The sequence below is a fragment of the Lycium barbarum genome, chromosome 8 (genome assembly GCF_019175385.1).
Source record: "Lycium barbarum isolate Lr01 chromosome 8, ASM1917538v2, whole genome shotgun sequence".
In the NCBI taxonomy this organism is placed as follows: Eukaryota; Viridiplantae; Streptophyta; class Magnoliopsida; order Solanales; family Solanaceae; genus Lycium; species Lycium barbarum.
The window spans coordinates 70,783,962-70,806,572 of record NC_083344.1 but is presented as its reverse complement, the minus strand read 5'-3'; the positions used below and the strand labels follow the sequence as shown (position 1 = coordinate 70,806,572).

The following is a 22,611-nucleotide window of genomic DNA, read 5'->3' as shown; positions in this document are numbered from 1 at the left end:
TACGAGGCCCGAATTCGATTCTAATACACTTAGGCATGCCAAAAGAAGGATCGGGGTAGCTTTACATACCTTTTGAGCTTTTTAAGCCTATCCAAGCTCACTTCCCGTTTCGTCAAAAATCTGCAAATGGTCACATTTACCAATTATGAGTTATGGATGCCATAAATTCAACTTAATGCATACTTGCCTACCGAAATTTCGGCAGCACTTCCCCTCTACATATAGCACCCCCGAGAATTCAACTCGGCTCAAAACCACCAACAACAACCCAAACAACAACATCAACATCAACAACAAACATTAGAGACACAATATCCTTCAACTAGCCATCATTCTAACAAAGTGACATAACCTTCACTCCAACCTAAATCTTTAAACTAATATCAATGATTTCACATTCATTATCAATCAGGATCATCACAATATAGTTTTAGAAACATTTCATATCGTTTCCTCAAGTTATACACACGATATACATAATATACAACTTTTCGCCAAAGTCATAACTTATTCAAAACATCTAATCTTTGGCACACATATTCACCACATGTTTCCAACTTCCAAATTCATCAATGATCATCACAATTAACAACCAAATAACTTCATTTTCCTAATGTCGGAAAATCATACTAAAACGACATAAGTTTCTACATTCCATTTCAATACAAACTTATATCATTTTATCTTCATTTACATTGCAAACATCACAATAACACACTAACACACTAAACAACTTAATCCATTCCCACTCCAACTCCAACATAGTACACGGCCATATGCTCCTCTATCAACATCAACCAAATTCATTCAACTTCCAATTCCAATATGCATTTCATCACAACCACAACTAGAATATAACATGTATTCAACACATTATGACTATACAATCATATACATACCCACGGCTACACATATACATCACACACCCACTTTGCAAACTTCCATTTCTCCATACAATTAACACATTTCTACATACTACAACACAAACAAGACTTCATAACATAAGGATAAGGGATAAATTCTCACCTTTTCCTCTAGTCTTCTTCACTTGGAGGTATGGTCACTTTGAAAAATTTGATGTTTCTCTCTCCAAACCAACTACACCAAGTTACAAAGGGACCTTGAATTAGTAGAAAAATCACAAGGCAACAATTTTTGGAACATGATTTTTGGGAGTGAAATTTCCCAAGCAAACCCGAAACCCTCTTGCTCTTTCTCTCTTGCTTGTTTTGTTTGTTCTTGCTTTCTAATGTCTTGAATCTTCTATGCATATAATATAAAGAATTGGTCACATGACCAAGCACATGACCAAATAAAATAGGCTTGGATTATGGCCATGTTGGCCGGCCATGATCCCTACTTTGGGCCTCAATTCCACTTCAATTTGTTTGAGCCCAATGACTTGTGAATCATATTTTGCAATTCCCGAAACTAATTTCTAAAATTCCTAAATTGCCCTTAGCCTTGTCCCACACTTCCACGACTCTATTCTTTCATGCACAACTCCTATGTCAAATAAAAATCAACTTTGACCTTATTTCTTACAAGTCAAGATTATTTTCAAATTTTCCCAACGTGTGAAAATACGGGATATAACATCCTCCCCCCCTTTAGAATATTCATCCTCGAATGTTAAATTAATCTTATAGACTCTGAAAATACTTTGGGGGAGTTCATGTTTGTAGACAACACATATAGCACACATTCATTATTGAAATAGAATTAAGCAAGGATTCAAGATTACCTGTGGGCATAGGGAACAAATGACGATATTTCTTCTTCATTTCCTCTTCGGCCTCCTAGGTCATTTCCTCCCTATTATCGTTCCGCTACAGCACCTTAACAGAGGCTACATCTTTGTTCCGGAGCTTCCTTACCTGGCGGTCCAAAATGGATACGGGCTGCCCCTCATACGATAACTGCTCCGTCACCAGAATATCATCCGCAGGAAATATTCTGGAAGGGTCACCAATGCATTTGCGGAGCATAGATACATGGAATACCGGATGTACCGCTTCCAAATCTGATGGCAGATCTAACTCATAGGCGACATTTCCAATTTTTCTAACAATCTGATAAGGCCCAATATAACGCGGACTGAGCTTACCCTTTCTGCCGAACCGCATTACGCCTTTCATAGGCGATACCTTTAGAAATACCCAATCACCAACCTGGAATTCCAAAGGACGACGCTGTTTATCAGCGTATGATTTCTGTCGACTCTGGGCTGCCAATAGTCGCTCTCGGATCAGTTTCACCTTATCAACGGCCTGCTGAATCATATCTGGGCCAATTAACTCTGTCTCGCCAATATCAAACCAGCCGATAGGTGACCTGCATTTCCTGCCATACAAGGCCTCGTACGGAGCCATCTGGATGTTGGAATGGTAACTGTTATTATAAGCAAATTCAATCAATGGCAAGTGATCATCCCAGCTACCTCTGAAATCAATAACACGGGCCCACAACATATCTTCAAGCGTCTGGATGGTGCGCTCGTCCTGTCCGTCACTCTGAGGATGAAAAGATGTACTCAGGCTCAGCTGAGTCCCTAATCCTTCCTGAAAAGATCTCCAGAAGTTCGCTGTAAACTGAGCACCTCTGTCAGTGATAATAGATATAGGAACTCCATGAAGTCGCACAATTTCTTTAATATAAAGCCTGGCATAATCCTCAGTGGAATAAGTAGTTCTGACGGGAAGAAAATGGGCTGATTTTGTCAGCCTATCAATAATAACCCAGATGGAATCATACTTCCGTGGAGTGCGAGGCAAACCTGTAATGAAGTCCATATTAATGATCTCCCACTTCCACGTCGGAATTTCCATTTCCTGCAACAGTCCACCCGGTTTCTGATGTTCAATTTTGACCTGCTGACAATTTGGACACTGGGCGACGAACTCTGCGATATCCCGTTTCATACCATCCCACCAGTATAGGCATCTAAGATCATGGTACATCTTCGTAGAACCAGGATGAACAGAATAGCGAGCATAGTGTGCCTCGCCCATAACCTGCTGCCGTAGCCCTGCAATATCAGGTACACACAACCTGCCTCTGTACAATAATGTTCCGTCCGGTGTAAACTCGAATGGAGTATTCTCCTTTTCATGGGTTGTATCTCTGCATCGAGCTAAAACAGGATATTCATATTGATGCCGTTTGATATCTTCCTTAATAGATGATTCAGAAACCCCTCGGATAGAAATCCGTGTATCGCCAGAATCGGCCAGACGAACCCCAAGATTAGCCAACTGATGAATGTCACGTACTATCTCTCTCCTGTCTGGCTGTAAACCTGCTAAGCTGCCCATAGATTTCCGGCTGAGTGCATCTGCAACAACATTAGCCTTGCCCAGATGATACAGAATATCCACATCATAGTCTTTCAGGAGCTCCAGCCACCTCCGCTGCCGCAAATTAAGCTCTTTCTGCTTGAAAATATACTGGAGACTCTTATGATCTGTATAGATATCAACATGAACGCCATATAAATAATGTCTCCATATCTTCAGGGCATGGATCACCGCCGCAAGCTCCAGATCGTGAGTAGGATAATTCTTTTCATGCTTTTTGAGCTGTCGGGAGGCATAAGCTATAACTCGGTCGTGCTGCATCAATACACAGCCTAACCCCACACCAGAAGCATCACAATAAATAACATACCCGTCTGGTCCCTCGGGAAGAGTCAGAACTGGAGCTGTGGCCTGCTTCTCTTTCAGCAACTGGAAGTTTCGTTCACAAGCATCAGTCCACTGGAACTTGGCTCCCTTCTGAGTTAGCCTTGTCAAAGGCGCTGAAATCGAAGCAAACTTTTCCACAAATCTTCTGTAATAGCCTGCTAATCCCAGAAAACTACGTACCTCTGTGGGCGTCGTGGGTCTGGGCCAATTCTTCACGGCCTCAATCTTCTGTGTATCCACCCGGACACCATCAGCTGCAATAATATGCCCCAGGAATGCCACTGAAGCCAGCCAGAATTCACATTTAGAAAATTTTGCATATAATTTCTGATGCCGAAGTACCCCTAATACCGCTCTCAGATGATCTGCGTGCTCTGCCTCGGACCGAGAATAAACCAGAATATTATCGATAAATACAATTACGAACATATCCAAGAACGGCCTGAATACCCGATTCATTAGATCCATGAATACCGCAGGAGCATTAGTCAGCCCAAAAGACATAACTCTGAATTCATAATGCCCATATCTGGTCCGGAACGCTGTCTTAGGAATATCAGCCTCTCGTACCCGTACCTGATGATAGCCCGACCGAAGATCTATCTTCGAAAAATATTTGGCGCCTTGCAACTGATCAAACAAGTCATCAATTCTGGGGAGGGGGTATTTATTCTTTATAGTTACCTTATTCAGCTGCCGATAATCAATACACATACGCAGCGACCCGTCTTTCTTACGCACAAATAATGCCAGGGCTCCCCAAGGCGAAGTACTGGGCTTGATGAAGCCTTTTTCTAACAGATCCTTCAACTGCTCTTTCAGTTCTTTCAATTCTGCCGGTGCCATTCTGTACGGGGGAATAGATATCGGTTGAGTATCTGGAAGCAAATCAATAGTAAAATCTATCTCCCGCTCTAGAGGAAGGCCTGGAAGCTCATCCGGGAATACATCTGGAAATTCATTAACCACGGGAACTGACTGAAGAGTCAGCGTTTCTGCTGTCAAGTCTTGTACCCGAACCAGATGATAAATATAACCTTTTCTGATCATTTTCTTCGTCTTAAGGTATGAAATAAACTTACCTTTAGGCGATGCAGTATTACCTGCCCATTCTATAACTGGCTCCCCAGGAAACTGGAAACGAACTACCTTATTTTGGCAGTCAACATTAGCATAACAGGAAGCTAGCCAGTCCATACCCATAATAACATCGAACTCGATCATATCTAACTCCACCAGATCTGCCTTAGTGTCACAACCACATACAATTACAGAACAGTCTTTATATACCTGTTTTGCTACAATAAAGTCCCCAATCGGTGTGGCTACCTCAAATGGCTCTATAGGTTCAGACGTTATACCAATTTTTCCAGCAACAAGAGGCGAAATATACGACAAAGTTGAACCTGGATCAATTAATGCATACACAGACCGAGAGAAAACCAATAATGTACCTGTAACGACATTAGGCGATGCCTCCTGATCCTGGCGGCTGGCCAAAGCATAAATGCGGTTCGAAGAACCGCTAGTACCAGAAACTCCACCACGACCTCTGCCGCGACCCGCCGATGCTGATGTACCCGGCCCTGTAGGGCGCATAGCCACTGACGAAGATGATGACCCGACGGCTGATCCGGTAGGCTGCGCTGCACCACCCGCACTACCCTTATACGGGCAATCTCTCACAGAATGGCCCTGACGGCCACAAGAAAAACATGCACCGGTGGCTCTGTAGCACTCCCCAGGATGGTATCTGCCACAATGAGAACACTGAGCCCTAGGTGGCCTCGTATGACCAGAACCCCTATCCGTCCGCGAACCTGAAGCCCTAGAGCTCTGACCTGCTCCTGAATAACCCGGGCTATCAAATCTGCGACCTGTAGGCTGTGGAGGTGCGCTCTGTGCCGGCTGGGATGGATATCTGCTAGGCTGCTGCGGCTGCTGAGGCTGTCTGCCCCGAAACTCTCCAGAATACCCGGACGATCTGGCCCTCTTGGGCTGTCTCCGATCCTGACTCCTATCGGGCTGATGACCCCTGTGCCGGTCCTCCATGCCCGGGGCATGCGCTTGAATACGGGCAATATCCATATCGGGCAGAGCGGCCAATACCAAGCAACTGTCGACAAAATACCGGTCCAACCCCATAATATACCTGTGCATCCTGTCAGCCATAGTAGCTACCACAGCAGGTGCATATCGGGCCAATGAGTCGAACTCCATACTGTACTCTCGAACACTGCGGCCCCTCTGTCTCAGCAATAAGAATCTGTTGGCTGTGGCCCGCCGTAACTTCGGAGGCAGAAAATGGCTAAGAAAAGCCTCAGAAAACTCATCCCAGACTGCTGGTGGAGCGCCGTCGCCTCTGGCCAACTCCCAAGACTCGTACCAATTAGCTGCTACATCATACAACCGGTACGAAGCCAACTCGACTGACTCTATCGCAGAAGCCTTAATCAAATGTAAGGTGCGCCGCATCTTCCTGATAAACTCCTCAGGATCCTCCTCGGGCTTTGTCCCGAAGAACTCTGGAGGGCCACAAGTCAAGAACTCACGAGCTCTCGAACTGTCACGCCTATATGGTCGGTCACCTCCCAATCCGTGCCCCTGAACCTGTCCCGCCACAAGTCTGGTCAATAGCTGGACTGCCTCTCTCATAGTCTGAACCTCAATGCCTGGCCGTGGAGCTGGGGGCTCAGGTACTGGAATCTCGGGAGTTGGCGGTGGAGCCGCCCCTCGACCTGCAGCTGTTGTTGCTCCAATCTCCTCTACATGTGGCAGTGTGGAAGAGCCCGCTGCCGGGGGCAAAATATCAGGAGCAATATGTGCATGGGCCCTGGTAACCCTCTGGGCCCGACTAGTCTCTCCCACAGCTGCTGCCTTGGCCTTTTGGGCCGCTTTCGCCTTTTTTGGAGGCATAACTGCAAATGTAACAATTCGTTAGGGAGGAATCATCCTGATAACACAGCTCTATCGCACAATCTAAGACAAAAAGAAGGGTAGTATCCTAAATGCCCTGTAGCCTCCTGTTTATAGGTGTGGTGCACAACACGCCGATAAATAGGACTCTACTAGACAGTCTGTAGACATTCCGAGGACGAACCGCTCTGATACCACTTTTGTCACGACCCAACCCCGTAGGCCGTGACTAGTGCCCGATCTGGGCACTCAAACGCATTCCAGTATATAGCAGAAGCCGACAAGGCTTTATTACAAATTTAGCTAATTTCCAGAAAAATTTCGGCAGAGTCTCCTTTGTTTTACGGACTATCCCAAATACCCTGCACGCAGAAAATACCAACAAAGGCCACACAGGGCCAACAGAGCAACATTTAAATATATGTGGACCGGCCGCCGCGGCGAATGGGATCGCCCAAACACAACATATGCACACATCTGTACAGAAAGACCCCAACCCCCAAACATGTCTACAGACCTCTAAACAGACCAACATAATCATATGGCGGGACAGGGCCCAGCCGTACCCATGAACGAGAATATACATATATAGAAGTGACAGACTGTACCAAAAGATGGCTCTGAATAAAAGAGTGCTCCCAATGGCAGAAAAGATATCCTAGACAGACGGATCGGCAAACCTGTCGTCGGTACCTGCGCGGCATGAAAACGCAGCCCCCAAGGAAAGGGGGTCAGTACGAAATATGTATTGAATATGTGAAGCCTGAATTACAGAAACAAAATCATAACTGGTACAGAACCTACAGAAAGTGAGCAGAAAATCCAAAGTATCAAATACATATTTTCAAAACATGCAGAGTGTGTACGGAAACATATGTCATATCAAATCCGGCCCCTGCCATGGGACTCGGCAGACAGAACGTGGCCACCTTCCCGATGCTGGTGCCACAACACAGAAGAATCAGAATGGGGGCATAACCCCGTCACATAATATATCATATCAGATGGCCATAGCAAATCATATCAGAACAAGCGTACATGGCACAGCATACTCCACAAACCCATGTACGCGTATACCTGCCCCCTCACATCGAGGCACGACGAACAATGCAAAGGATCACGCTTGACAACATATCCTGGCCCAGGCTCAGTGTGGGAAACATTGGGGCATCCACGAGTGGAGTAGTGAGAGACTAAATGCAATTAAAATAGTATAAATATTTTCAGAGACTCGATGAGGCATATTACTAACAAACCAATCCAATGAAGTCGGATGGGATCACGCTAAATGAGTTTCGGATGTCATAATAAATTACAGAAGTATAACCTTTCTGAAATCGTTCCGAGTGTCAAAACAACTTATCAGACTTAATGGAATATTTAAAACAATGTTTGTTAGGTAATTAGAATGGTAGTCAAAACCTTTCTTTTAAAAACCGCTCGAAAATAGGACTTAAGTACAATAAGGGCAAAACCGGGAATAGCGGGCCCGCCTCGGGACAAACAAGGCGGCGGGCTCAAATTATGCCCTCTAAGCTTATGGGGTCACCTAAAAGGCTCCTACGGACATTCTATAGCTTTCCAAGTAATTTAGAGCAAAGCTGCATAATCTCGGGAAAAGCATACCAAAATGGTCCAATTCTACTGAAGGAAAAGACGAGATTTTTACTTGCGGATTCCGATGGCCAGAAAGTCTTACGAGGCCCGAATTCGATTCTAATACACTTAGGCATGCCAAAAGAAGGATCGGGGTAACTTTACATACCTTTTGAGCTTTTTAAGCCTATCCAAGCTCACTTCCCGTTTCGTCAAAAATCTGCAAATGGTCACATTTACCAATTATGAGTTATGGATGCCATAAATTCAACTTAATGCATACTTGCCTACCGAAATTTCGGCAGCACTTCCCCTATACATATAGCACCCCCGAGAATTCAACTCGGCTCAAAACCACCAACAACAACCCAAACAACAACATCAACATCAACAACAAACATTAGAGACACAATATCCTTCAACTAGCCATCATTCTAACAAAGTGACATAACCTTCACTCTAACCTAAATCTTTAAACTAATATCAATGATTTCACATTCATTATCAATCAGGATCATCACAATATAGTTTTAGAAACATTTCATATCGTTTCCTCAAGTTATACACACGATATACATAATATACAACTTTCCGCCAAAGTCATAACTTATTCAAAACATCTAATCTTTGGCACACATATTCACCACATGTTTCCAACTTCCAAATTCATCAATGATCATCACAATTAACAACCAAATAACTTCATTTTCCTAATGTCGGAAAATCATACTAAAACGACATAAGTTTCTACATTCCATTTCAATACAAACTTATATCATTTTATCTTCATTTACATTGCAAACATCACAATAACACACTAACACACTAAACAACTTAATCCATTCCCACTCCAACTCCAACATAGTACACGACCATATGCTCCTCTATCAACATCAACCAAATTCATTCAACTTCCAATTCCAATATGCATTTCATCACAACCACAACTAGAATATAACATGAATTCAACACATTATGACTATACAATCATATACATACCCACGGCTACACATATACATCACACACCCACTTTGCAAACTTCCATTTCTCCATACAATTAGCACATTTCTACATACTACAACACAAACAAGACTTCATAACATAAGGATAGGGGATAAATTCTCACCTTTTCCTCTAGTCTTCTTCACTTGGAGGTATGGTCACTTTGATGAATTTGATGCTTCTCTCTCCAAACCAACTACACCAAGTTACAAAGGGACCTTGAATTAGTAGAAATATCACAAGGCAACAATTTTTGGAACAAGATTTTTGGGAGTGAAATTTCCCAAGCAAACCCAAAACCCTCTTGCTCTTTCTCTCTTGCTTGTTTTGTTTGTTCTTGCTTTCTAATGTCTTGAATCTTCTATGCATATAATATAAAGACTTGGTCACATGACCAAGCACATGACCAAATAAAATGGGCTTGGATCATGGCCATGTTGGCCGGCCATGATCCCTACTTTGGGCCTCAATTCCACTTCAATTTTTTTTTGAGCCCAATGACTTGTGAATCATATTTTGCAATTCCCGAAACTAATTTATAAAATTCCAAAATTGCCCTTAGCCTTGTCCCACACTTCCACGACTCTATTCTTTCATGCACAACTCCTATGTCAAATAAAAATCAACTTTGACCTTATTTCTTACAAGTCAAGATTATTTTCAAATTTTCCCAACGTGTGAAAACACGGGATATAACAACTGGTTCCTGTCCCGTCCATATGTCTAGTACTCTAATAGAGGCTCGTAGATACTCATGTGTGGGTAGTATGGTCTCACAGTTTTCCATTGTATATATGTATTATTTTAATAGCCAAAGGGCTTATGTTTCCAATGAAAATGGTTTTCCTATGATTATAAACATGAGAATAATGAGTGGTGCTCGGTGGTTAGCTCCCGGTACCCGTCATGGCCCCTAGCCGAGTCGTGACAAAAGTGGTATCAGAGCAGTTCAGTCCTAGAAAGTGTTTACGAGCCGTGTCTAGTAGAGTCTTTTTTGTGGTGTATTGCGCACCACACTAATAAACAGGAGGATACAGGGCATCTAGGAAAAATGACCACTCTTTTTCTTCTGAGATCATGCGATAGAGACGTGTTATAAGATTTTCCTTCCCTAATAGTGTATTATGATTTTAGAGATACCGCCAAAGAGAAAAGCTACAGCCGCCCAGAAGGGAAAGACTACGATAGAGAGATGGGTAGGAAGGGAGCCGCCAATGAATGTAGAAGAGGGCTAATCACATAATGAGGCTTCGTCTAGTACCTCTTCTATTCCGCCTATTATAGAAGAGCAAGAAAGGGCTTCAGCTCCAACTCCTATGCCTCCAGTTTCTCCCCCGGTTTCTTCGGGTCAACAAATGATCGAGGCTATCCATCTATTGACACATTTAGTTGCCGCTCAAGCACAGCGGCAGGGTACAGGTTCAAGTGACAGGGCAGTTAGTACTCGAGCCCGTGATTTCATGAGTTTGAATCCTCCGGAGTTTTTCGGGTCAAAGCCGGATGAAGACCCGCAAGGTTTCACTGATGAAATATTGAGAACATTGAAGATTATTCATGCCTCCGAAACTGAATTTGTGGAGTTGGCATCTTATAGACTCCGGGATGTGGTGGTTTTATGGTACAATAATAGGATATCCCCAAGGAAAGAGAATGCGTCTCCTCCAGTTTGGCAAGAATTTGTAGATGCCTTTATCCGCCAGTATTTGCCACCCGAGGTCTATCGAGCTAGAGCAAATAGATTCTTAAATTTGAAACAAGGAAATAGGAGTGCTCGGGAGTATAACCTTCAGTTTAATACATTGGCTAGATATGCTCCGACTATGGTGGCCGATATGGGAGATAGAGTGCACCGATTTGTGAACGGCTCAAGGACACATTTATTTAAAGATTGTTTAACGGTTTCATTTCAAGATGGGATGGATATTTCCCTTATTCAGACCCATGCCTAGAACCTAGAAGAGCAGCAGCATCCGCAAAGGGGTGAGCATTATACTGATAGAGGGCAAAGTAAGAGGGCCAGATCAATGGGTGCCGGTAGCGACTATAGAGGGGGATCGAGGCAGTCACATTCTATACACTCAGGCCAGTCGGCGACTAGTGCACCTCCATGGTTTGCAGGTAGGTGATTTGACCGCTTCATTCATTCAGGGCAGGGTCAGAGCTCGAGAGCTTCAGGTTCCCAGTTTAGGGGTGATTATAGCCAGAGTAGACCACCAACCCCATGATGTAGTCAATGCAGGAAGTTACATTCGGGGCCATGTCGCCAGGGTATAGATGCTTTTTATGTTTGTGGACAGACTAGGCAAATGATGCGTGATTACCCCTCGAGGTACGGTAGAGGTGGGGTTCAGCCCATAGGATCAGCGGCTGGTTCTTCTTCTGTGCTCCCGGTAGGGCAGAATCCCCAGATTTCAGCAGGCTGAGGTAGAGGCAGAGAGGGAGCATCCAGTTCAGGTGGTATCCATCCCCGCATCTATGCATTAGCCAGATGACAGGATCTTGAGTCCTCCCCGGATGTGGTTACAGGTATATTATCCATATTTTCCCATGACGTATATGCATTGATAGATCTGAGTTCTACACTATCTTATATTACTCCGTATATTGCTGCTTGTATTGGGGTGAAACCCGAGCCAATTAAACCTTTCGAGGTATCTACTCCGGTTAGTGATCCCGTGATTGCTAGACAAGCGTACAAAAATTGTGTAATTGTGGTATGTGACCGCCAGAGTAAAGTTGATTTAGTTGAGCTGGAAATGCTAGATTTCGATGCAATCATGGGTATGGATTGGTTTGCCTCATGTTATGCTAATGTTGATTGTCGAATGAAAGTAGTTTGATTTCACTTTTCGGGAGAGCCTGTGCTCGAATGGAAGGGTAATACAGCATCCCCAAGACGTAAGTTTATTTCCTACCTTAAGGCAAAGAAGATGATAGCAAAAGGCTATATTTACCACTTAGTTCGTGTTCATGACACCGAAACAAAGCCACCAACTTTCTAATCCGTTCCGGTAGTGAATGAATTTTTGATTGTATTTCCAGATGAACTTCCAAGTCTTCCTCCGGAACGAGAGATTGATTTCGCTATTGATGTGTTGCCGAACACCAAGCCTATTTCTATTCCTCCTTACCGAATGGCTCCGGGAAAATTGAAAGAGCTAAAGGCACAATTGAAGGATTTGCTTGAGAAGGGGTTTATTAGACCCAGTTCATCACCTTGGGGAGCACTAGTTCTATTTGTGAGAAAGAAATATGGTTCCCTACGGATGTGCATCGATTATAGGCAATTGAATAAGGTGACGATAAAGAATAAATATCCTCTTCCGAGAATTGATGATTTGTTTGATCAATTACAAGGTGCCAAGTGGTTTTCCAAAATAGACCTAAGGCCAGGTTATCATCAAGTAAGAGTTAAAGAAGAAGATATTCCCAAAACAGCCTCCGAACGAGATATGGCCATTATGAATTCCGAGTGATGTCATTCGGGTTAACTAATGCTCCAGCAGTGTTCATGAATTTGGTGAATAATGTATTCAGGCCTCTCTTGGACCTATTTGTGATAGTGTTCATTGATGATATTCTGGTATACTCTTGGACAGAATCAGAACATGCAGACCATTTACGTATTATTCTAGGAATTCTTCGAACTCTAGAATTATATGCAAAATTTTCAAAGTTCGAATTTTGGCTGAATTCTGTGACATTCTGTGGCCATGTTATTTTAGATGATGGCATACGAGTGGATACTCAGAAGATTGAAGCTGTGAATACTTGGCCAAGGCCAACAACGCCTAACGAAGTCCGTAGTTTTCTGGGATTGGCAGGCTACTATAGAAGATTGGTAGAAGGATTTTCCTCTATTTCAGCTCCATTGACAAAGCTAACCCAGAAGTCAGCTAAATTTCAATGGAATGATGCTTGTGAACGCAGCTTCTAAGAGTTGAAGGACAGATTAACTTCAGTCCCAGTTTTGACACTCACAGAAAGGCCAGATAATTATGTTGTATATTGTGATGCTTCTGGCGTTGGGTTAGGATGTGTATTGATGCAACACGGTAAAATCATTGCTTATGCTTTGAGACAGCTGCAGAAACATGAAAAGATCTACCCAACTCATGATCTCAAATTGGCTGCATCCATTCATGCATTAAAGATGTGGAGACATTACTTGTATGGTGTTCATGTTGATATCTATACAGATCACAAGAGTTTGCAATACATTTTCAAACAGAAGGAGTTAAATTTGTGGCAGAGGCGGTGGTTAGAATTATTGAAAGATTATGATCTGAGTATTTTATACCACCCCGGGAAGGCAAATGTAGTAGCTGATGCGTTTAGCCGCAGATCAATGGGCAACCTAAGTGAAGTTCCTCCGGAGAAGAAAGAATTAATTCATGAGCTCCACCAACTAGCTAATCTTGGAATTTGTCTAATTGATTCATGCAGTGTAGGAATTGATGTCAATAATCCCACTGTCTCATCCTTGGACATGGAGGTAAAAGAGCGTCAATATGAAGATCCTCAGTTGAGCCACCATAGAGACACATTTCACGAAAAAGAGAAGTCTCCATTTGAAATTTCTATAGATGGAGTTCTTAGATACTGAAGCAAGCTATGTGTTCCGAATGTTGCAGAATTACGTCGTCGAATTCTAGAAGAAGCTCTTTATTATTGGTATTCTATTCATCCAGGTGCAACAAAGATGTATCATGATCTCAAGTTAATGTATTTGTGGGATGGAATGAAGAAAGACATAGCAGAATTTGTAGCTCAATTTCCAAACCATCAGCAAGTGAAAATCGAGCATCAAAAGCCAGGAGGATTATTGCAAGCAATGGAATTCCTTACTTGGAAATGGGAAGTGATCAACATGAATTTTATTGTGGGATTACCCCGTTCCCGAAGTAAATATGACTCCATATAGGTGATCGTGGACAGACTCACGAAATCGGCCCATTTTCTTCCAGTTAGGACTACGTACTGAGCAGAATATTATGCAAGGTTGTATCTCAAAGAGATTGTGCGACTCCATGGTATTTTGATGTCCATTGTTACTGACAGAGGGGCACAATTTACAGCTAAGTTTTGGAAATCTTTTCGAGAAGGTTTGGGTACTCAAGTAAAGCTTAGCACGGCATTTCATCCGCAGACTGATGGGTAAGCCGAACGTACCATTCAAACCTTGGAAGATATGCTACGGGCATATGTACCAGATTTTGGTGGTAGTTAGGATGACCACCTACCCCTTATTGAGTTTGCATACAACAACAGCTACCATTCCAGTATCCAAATGGGTCCGTATGAAGCTCTGTATAGAAGGAAGTGTAGATCCCCAATTGGATGGTTTGAAGTAGGAGAAGTACGGCTAATAGGCCCTGAGTTGATCCAACAGGCAGTGGAAAAGGTCAAGGTTATCCGAGATCGATTGGTGACAGCCCAAAGTCGCCAGAAATCATATGCGGACAACCGGCGGTGAAACTTAGAATTTCAGGTTGATGACTGGGTATTCTTGAAGGTGTCGCCAATGAAAGGAGTGATGAGGCTTGGTAAGAAAGGAAATTTGAGTCCTCGATACATTGGACCTTATAAGATTGTCCACAAGGTGGGCCAAGTAGCCTATCAATTGGACTTACCCTCAGAACTTGAATCGGTCCATCCGGTTTTTCATGTCTCAATGCTCCGCAAGTGTATTGGAGATCCTATGAGGATTGTTCCAATAGATTATGTTCAAGTGACAGAAAGGTTGGCTTATGAAGAAGTACCCATTGCCATATTAGATAGGCAAGTACGGAGGCTTAGAAATAAAGAAGTAGCCTCAGTTAAGGTCTTATGGTGAAAAAACAACCGAGAAGAAATGACTTGGGAAGCGGAAGAGAATATGAGGTCCAAGTACCCGCACTTATTTCAACTTCCGGAAGAGATCCAAGATGAAGCGTCAAGATTATGAGGTATATGTGTTCTCTTTTTATGCATATGGGTCGTGTGTGGCCAAACTTTATTGCTATTATGTTGTGGCCCTATGAGGCATTGTTATTATGGGCTATCGTGACAGGATGGTAGTGCCATATTACAGGGGAAACTCTGGCAAAATTTCTTTAGAATTCCCGAGTGCTTAACATTCGAGGACGAATGTTCCAAAAGGGGGGAAGAATGTTACACCTTGGAAAAGTTTTCGTTAATGCACAGTGAATAGACTAACGAAGGGCACGAAGTATGCGATGTTTCAATAAGTAAGAAATAGCATTTGATGATCCTAATTGAGATTTCAAAGACATTAGAGGTAAGAGAAGAAAGTTGCCAAGAAAAGCTAGGTATACGTTATGTATCAGATAAGATTCATGAGTACTGAATTAATGATGACTTAATGATGTCTTAGAGGAGAGTTATAATGTCCCTTAAGTTGTTAATGAGGTTTTAAACAAGTGTTAAGAAGGTTTCATGAGGATTGGAGATCAAACGAGTCGACAAGAAAGAGTTTGGAAAAGCTGAGCATTATACGGCCCAACATACTGGCCGTATGTTAGGCCGTATGTTCTGCCCAGAATGGGACTTTCACTGGACCAAATCTACGGCCAGTATAAATATATGGACCATATATTGGTCCATAGAATTTGGTTGGGACAGCTTCTAAAATTTATATAAAAGACCAACCTCATTCAATTTATTTCATTTCCTCACTTCACACTCTAGAAAGCTCTCTACACTTCTTCCACAAGAGCCCAAGAGAAATTCATGATCAACTTCATCAAACCAAGAAAATCAAGTGTAAGAAACTTATTGGAGTTCATCCAAGTCAAGAAATCCCATTGGAAGTGAATTAGGGTTTTGGCTCAAGTGAAGTATTTCTACTCAAGGTTCATTCCTACACTATCTAAGGCATTTTTTATGATCATTCTATGTTATTTAAGGTATTGAGAGGTTGAAAGACTTAGATTATGAAAGGAGATAGAAAATGGGTCAAAAAGATGAGAATAATGAGATTTTGAGTAGTAGCTTGGGATGAGTCATGTTTCTTGATATGTTGTGATTGTAAATATGTTATAAATGACATTAAGAACATGGGATAAGCATTATATGTGAGAAAACATACTAGTGTACTATGACCATGGTTATGGATGAATTGAAGTGAAATTGTGAAATGTGGATAATGTAGGTGTATGAAAATTGTTGCTTATGATGTTGTGAATCTAATTATAGACGTTTGGGAGTTGATATATGATATGGGGAAAGTTGTATAAACAAAGGAAATGCTGCCCAATTTTCTCTAGCTTTAGTAAGCACGTTCATATAATCGATTAGCTAATGTTAATGCGAACTCTCTTGAAGGTAGAAACGTGAGCATTGAAGGAGAACGATCAAGCGATAGAGTAGCTAAACGAAAAGGTATGTAAGGCTAGTCCTTTCCTTCTAAGGCATGACTCCTATAGCATGAATCTTCTTATTTTCCCATGATTTTCCTATATAACGGAAATTATGAGTCTATGACCATAAAGAGCTACATATGTATAAGATAAAGAAAAAAGATATGACACGAGCATGATGATGATGAGTTTAAGTACAAAGAATCCTAAAGTAAGGTACAATGTTCATGAGGTTAATGATCCTAAGTATGGTTACATTGATGTTGTTCCTTGTGTACACTCACCTTAAATGTTAGTCCCTTCAAGGTGAGATATGATGAATATGATCACTCCATAATGCAATCGGGGGTTCACGACCTCATATCACCCCGACATAGCTATAGTTGCCTTTATGTTCTAATGCATGTTTTATGATAAATGTATGATGATGATGATAAGTTCGTGATGAGTGTATGATGATACGATTCCACCGAACCTAATCGGCAGGGCATGTCACCGCGAAGGCGGGCTGCATATGATTCCACCATGCCTAATTGGCCGGGCATGTCATCGCGAAGGCGGGCTGCATATGATTCCACCGTGCCTAATTGGTCAGGCATGTCATCGCGAAGGCGGGCTGCATATGATTCCACCGTGCCTAATTGGCCGGGCATGTCACCGCTAAGCCAGGCTGCTTATGATTACACCGAGCCTACAGGGTCGGGCATGACACCACTAGTGGGCGGCGTGTGATTATTAACCGGACGCGGGTTAAAGACGAGGGAGTATGTGATATGGTAAACGTGATATGATGATCTTTGTGATTTCATGATATATGTGATATGATTAAAATGCTCACACTCTTAAAAGTCAAGCCGGTTATTTCAATTCTTCACCTTATGTCTTACGATTTCTCTACTATGTTCATTTCATTTATGCCTTACATGCTCAGTACAATGTTCGTACTGATGTCTTTTTTCTTCGGACGCTGTGTTCATGCCCACAGGTAGACAGGAAGGAGATCCGGACTCGTAGTAGCTGTTAGCAGGCCTTGAGAGCACTCCATTGTTCCAGAGGTGCCATTAATTTATTCTTTTGTGTATATATGTTTTGGGCATGACGGGGTCCTGTCCCGTCCATATGTCTAGTACTCTAGTAGAGGCTCATAGATATGCATGTGTGGGTAGTATTTTGATAGCCAAAGGGCTTATGTATATAAAGGTAATTATGTTTCCAATGAAAATGGTTCTCCTATGATTATAAACATGAGAATAATGAATGAACGCAGGATGAGTAATAGAATGAGTGGTGCTCGGTGGTAAGCTCTAGGTACCCGTCATGGCCCCTAGCCGGGTCATGACAGTAAAGCAATGGTAAGATGAGAGACAAACAAATGAGAGAGGGTTGTCAGTGAAAACCCTTTGGACACCACTAGCTGAATGAGAGTCTTGAGCTTGTTGAATAGGTTGGGATATGAAACCTTGATTTCAAAACAAGTTGTGAGAGCACAACAAGAGTTAAAGAATAGATTGGTTGAATATATTAGGCCGCTCAATCCAAAATGTGTCATGACCATTGGAGCCAGCGACTACATTCAGATAAGTGTCTTCTTTCGTTTTCTCCCAATAAGAGATATTTCTTGTTGAATACCGCTTTTTTCCACTTCTACATCTTTTTACTTCTTTTGTTTTGTTTCGTTGAGTCATCCATGTAGAACGGGTGGAGAAAGGATTTTAAAACTTGCTACCAACTTTTCCAATTGCCAAGCAAAACATCTGGCTAGCACATGAAGGTAACATGATTCAAAGTGGGTAGAGTACCCAATGAGTTATCGTTCATTGATAGATTCTGGATTCATGAAAATATAAGGGATTAATAGAGTTTGAATTAATGGGCACAATGAAACAGAGGTGTTGTGTTGGTTTTGATTTAAAGTTATTGAAAGTCATTGCGGCAGCCAGAGTTTGGGTCAGTGGTCCAATGAGGTGATGGTGAGTACTAACTATTAGGAAATAACAGCTGAATTGGAAAAGTGCATGAGCGATCACCTTCAGAACCAAGGCCACAAACCAACCAACACATTTTAAAACTTAAAAATTTTCTTTGTTTGAAACAGGAATGGATGTTATCCTCAAATCAAAGGTTCAAAGCTTCAAAAGGAATGGATGTCATCATCAAATCAAAGGTTCAAAGCTTCAAAAGGTACAATGTCTCGTATTTGCCGATGCAAAAGGAAATGTCACAGCATAGGTTTGCAAGCAACAAAAATTGATCAACTTTTCAATTATGAATAATGCCACCCCTAGGAGACGCACTTCCTAGTCTGGGATGTAGGAGACGCACTTCCTAACCCAAAGATTTACTCCTATGAGATGCACTTCCTAGTCGAGTCTTTCAGTTTAACCCCTAAGAGACACACTTCTTAGTCAGGGTCTTTTAAGTTTGGCTTTTCGGAGACGCCCTTCTTAATGCGAAACATTACTCCTAGGAGATGCACTTTTTAGTCAGAATTTTTCAATTAACCCCTAAGAGACGCACTTCTTAGTCTGGGTCTTTTTAGTTTTTGACTTTCGGAAACGCACTTCCTAATGCAAACCTCCACTCCTAGCAGACGCACTTCCTAGTCGAGTCTTTCAGTTTAACCCCTAAGAGACACACTTCTTAGTATGGGTCTTCCTAGGTTTTGACTTTAGGAGACGCACTTCCTAATGCAAATCTTTACTCCTAAGAGACGCACTTCCTAGTCGAGTCTTTCAGTCTAACCCCTAAGAGACGCACTTCTTAGTCTGGGTCTTCCGGGTTTTTGACTTTAGGAGACGCACTTCATAATGTAAACCTTTACTCCTAGGAGACGCACTTCCTAACTTGAACCATAAATCATATGAGACGCACTTCCTAGTTTGGATATTTTTAATTTTTGACTTTAAGAGACGCACTTCCTAATGCGAACCTTTACTCCTAGGAGACACACTTCCTAGTCGAGTCCTTTAGTTTAACCCCTAAGAGACACATTTCTTAGTCTAGGTCTTCCTAGTTTTTGAGTTTAGGAGACGCACTTGCTAATTCGAACCTTTACTCCTAGGAGACACACTTCCTAGTCGAGACTTTCAGTTTAATCCCTAAGAGACACACTTCTTAGTCAGGGTCTTTTAGGTTTTGCTTTTAGGTGACGCACTTCCTAATTCAAACTTTTACTACTAGGAGACGCACTTCCTAATTGAGTCGTTCAGTTTAACCCCTAAGAGACGTACTTCTTCGTCAGGGTCTTTCAGGTTTTGCTTTTAGGAGACGCACTTCCTAATTTGAACCTTTACTCCTAAGAGACACACTTCCTAGTCGAGCCTTTCAGTTTAACCCCTAAGAGGCGCACTTCTTAGTCTGGGTCTTCCTCGTTTTTGACTTTAGGAGACGCACTTCCTAATGCAAACCTCTACTTCTAGGAGACTCACTCCTTAGTCTAGTCTTTCAGTTTAACCCCTAAGAGATGCACTTCTTAGTCTGGGTCTTTTAAACTTCTTAGTCCGGGTTGTAGGAGACACACTTCCAACCCAAAGCTCTACTCTTAGGAGACGTACTTCCTAGTCGAGTCTTTCAGTTTAACCTCTATGAGATGTACTTCTTAGCCTGGGTCTTTCAATTTTTACGTTTAGGAGATGCACTTCCTAATTTGAACCATAACTCATAGGAGACGCACTTCCTAATTTGAACCATAAAACCTAGAAGACGCACTTTCTAATCATGAGTATTTCAGATTCACCCTTAGGAGACACATTTCCTGGTTGGAGCATTTGATTTTACTTTCATAATTGAATTATTATACATACAGTTTATAATTTTGCTAACACTCACCAAAAATTTCTTGGTGCAAACAGGGACAGAAGACTTTCGTTCGTGTTATTTATTTTGATAATTTACAGGAACTGCCAGAAGAACGGGAAGCCAGTCAGGACCTGCCTGGAGAATGGGAGGAAGTTCAAATAGCATGATCCGCCAGGTCATCAGGAACCCGCCTGGAGAATTGGGACAATTTTCAATTTCAAGTTCAGGAGCCCGACTGAAGAATAGGGTGTACTTTCAGTCGGTTTCAAGTTATGTCAGAAGTAGCAGGAGCCCCGCCTAGAGAATAGGGATGACTTTAAATTTTAAGTTCAGAAACAAGCATGAAGATTCAAGTCAAGATTCAAGAGAAGCTGCATAGATAGGATCTTGTACTTGAATTTTCTTTTTAACTTTTATTTTTCATTTTGATGTAATAACAGGAGCCGCGGACCGGAACCCCGACAAGACCTCACTCAACTCTCCAGCTCAGTATGTTCTATCACCCTTCATACTCTTGAACTCCACAAGACCTAATTCCCTTATTACCTGGGATATGTAGGGTGCTCAAGACCAGGGATCTGTCACGCGCCAAAACCCACCCTAGGCGTAATAGGCATCCGATGCTACGAACAATACCGGAAGCACCTTATAAAATCCATAATCATCTAATCTCTTTCGAAAATATTTTAATAAAAATGAAAACCAGTCATTAATAAATTGGATAAAAAAAACGATCATACTTTGATATAATCCAGCTGAAGTCAAATCAGAAACTTAGTAAATAAATGTGGCAAAATGCCCGACGAGTCACACAAGACTCCAACACACTACCCACAATATGACAACTGTATATGGAGCTTCTAAGATAATAAAGACTGTCTAAAGACATCCAGACACAGCCCGAAACTAAAATACGAAAAGTAAAGATAGAATGGTACCCCACGAAAAATCATGTGGGCTCACCGAATAGTCTCGAAAGCAGCAAGTTCTCTCATGTCGTAGGCGTATCATGAACCTTCTCCTCAATGATACCTAACATACCATAAAAAACAACAATGGTATGCCTGAGTACTTCGTACTCAGTGAGTGTCTAAGGGGTAATGGTTAACAAAACAAGATATGATGAATAAAATCAATAAAATGATATCAATGAAAATAACAGTTCAAACCTAGGAATAAAGTAAGTCAGCAACATTAAAGAGTCATCAGAGAATCCAACAACAGAGGACACATTAACTTAACTCCTTACCATTTACGGTGCCACGTATTTCACTTACGTATTCAATGGCACCACAACCCACTCACAGCCAACAAAATATCAATCACTCAATACTCCGGCTAAGAAAACACGGGGCTAATCATCCTCTGGACTAGCACAGTAACAGATACACCGGGTGACATACCTCGGAGGTCAATCGTCCTTTGAACTGACACGACAATAAATACTCCGGCTAGGAAGAAACGGAGGTCAATCGTCCTCTGGACTGACACAACAATATATACTCCGGGCTAGGAAGCAACGGAGGTCAATCATCCTCTGGACTGACACAGCAATACTCATACGATACGTTAGGATCCATAACGGTTAATCGTTCTCTGGACTAGCACAGCTTGCCCATAAAGGCTCAAACACCAACAAAATACAAATCATGGCATATTACCGAATCATCAATCATGGCTTAGAGCCTAATCTCACTTCTCATGTCATCATCTCAAAATAGAGGCATTTCAAGTCATAGCCGATTTAGAATCTTATTCAAATCTCTTATTCAATTTTCAAGTTCAAGAAATCCATTCAACAGCAAAACAGGTTTAAGGTCCAACCTTTACAAAATTGAGTTCAATCATCCAATAATGGGAAAAAATGAGTTTTACAAAGTAGTATAGTTCGTATAAGGTTCGATGCGGGCTTGACCCTACACACGCATGACCTTGTTTAAAAGAAATCATCTTTAATTCCAAAGAACTTCCACCACATAAGAGTTATAACCATGTTCATATTTTAAAGGAAGATTTCAAGTCATAAACAATCATCCACACATTTCAAGCAAGACAACATACTTCAAAGAAAGATTTTTAAAAGCAGACATACTTCAAGAAAGATTTTTGGAAATCTAGACATACCTCAAATCCCGGTCAAACGCACTTTCGAAGATTCAATAATCACACTACAATGGTTTTAGATGATAAAGATTAGAACTTGAATCGTTTCTTGAAGTTTTCTTGGAATTTCGAAAACTAGGGTTTTTTCGTAA

The 22,611-nt window shown here is 41.9% G+C and overlaps 1 protein-coding gene across 1 annotated transcript in view; it reads left to right on the top strand.

Annotated features, from left to right (window-relative positions):
• The window catches only part of LOC132607870 (uncharacterized), a 29,228-nt gene extending 8,571 nt beyond the window's left edge, over positions 1–20,657 (top strand). The window contains exon 2 of the mRNA XM_060321944.1: positions 20,455–20,657. Within this exon, the coding sequence (XP_060177927.1) occupies positions 20,455–20,657 (203 nt within the window). The remainder of the gene's footprint in view (positions 1–20,454) is intronic.
• The last annotated feature ends 1,954 nt before the right edge of the window (positions 20,658–22,611 follow it).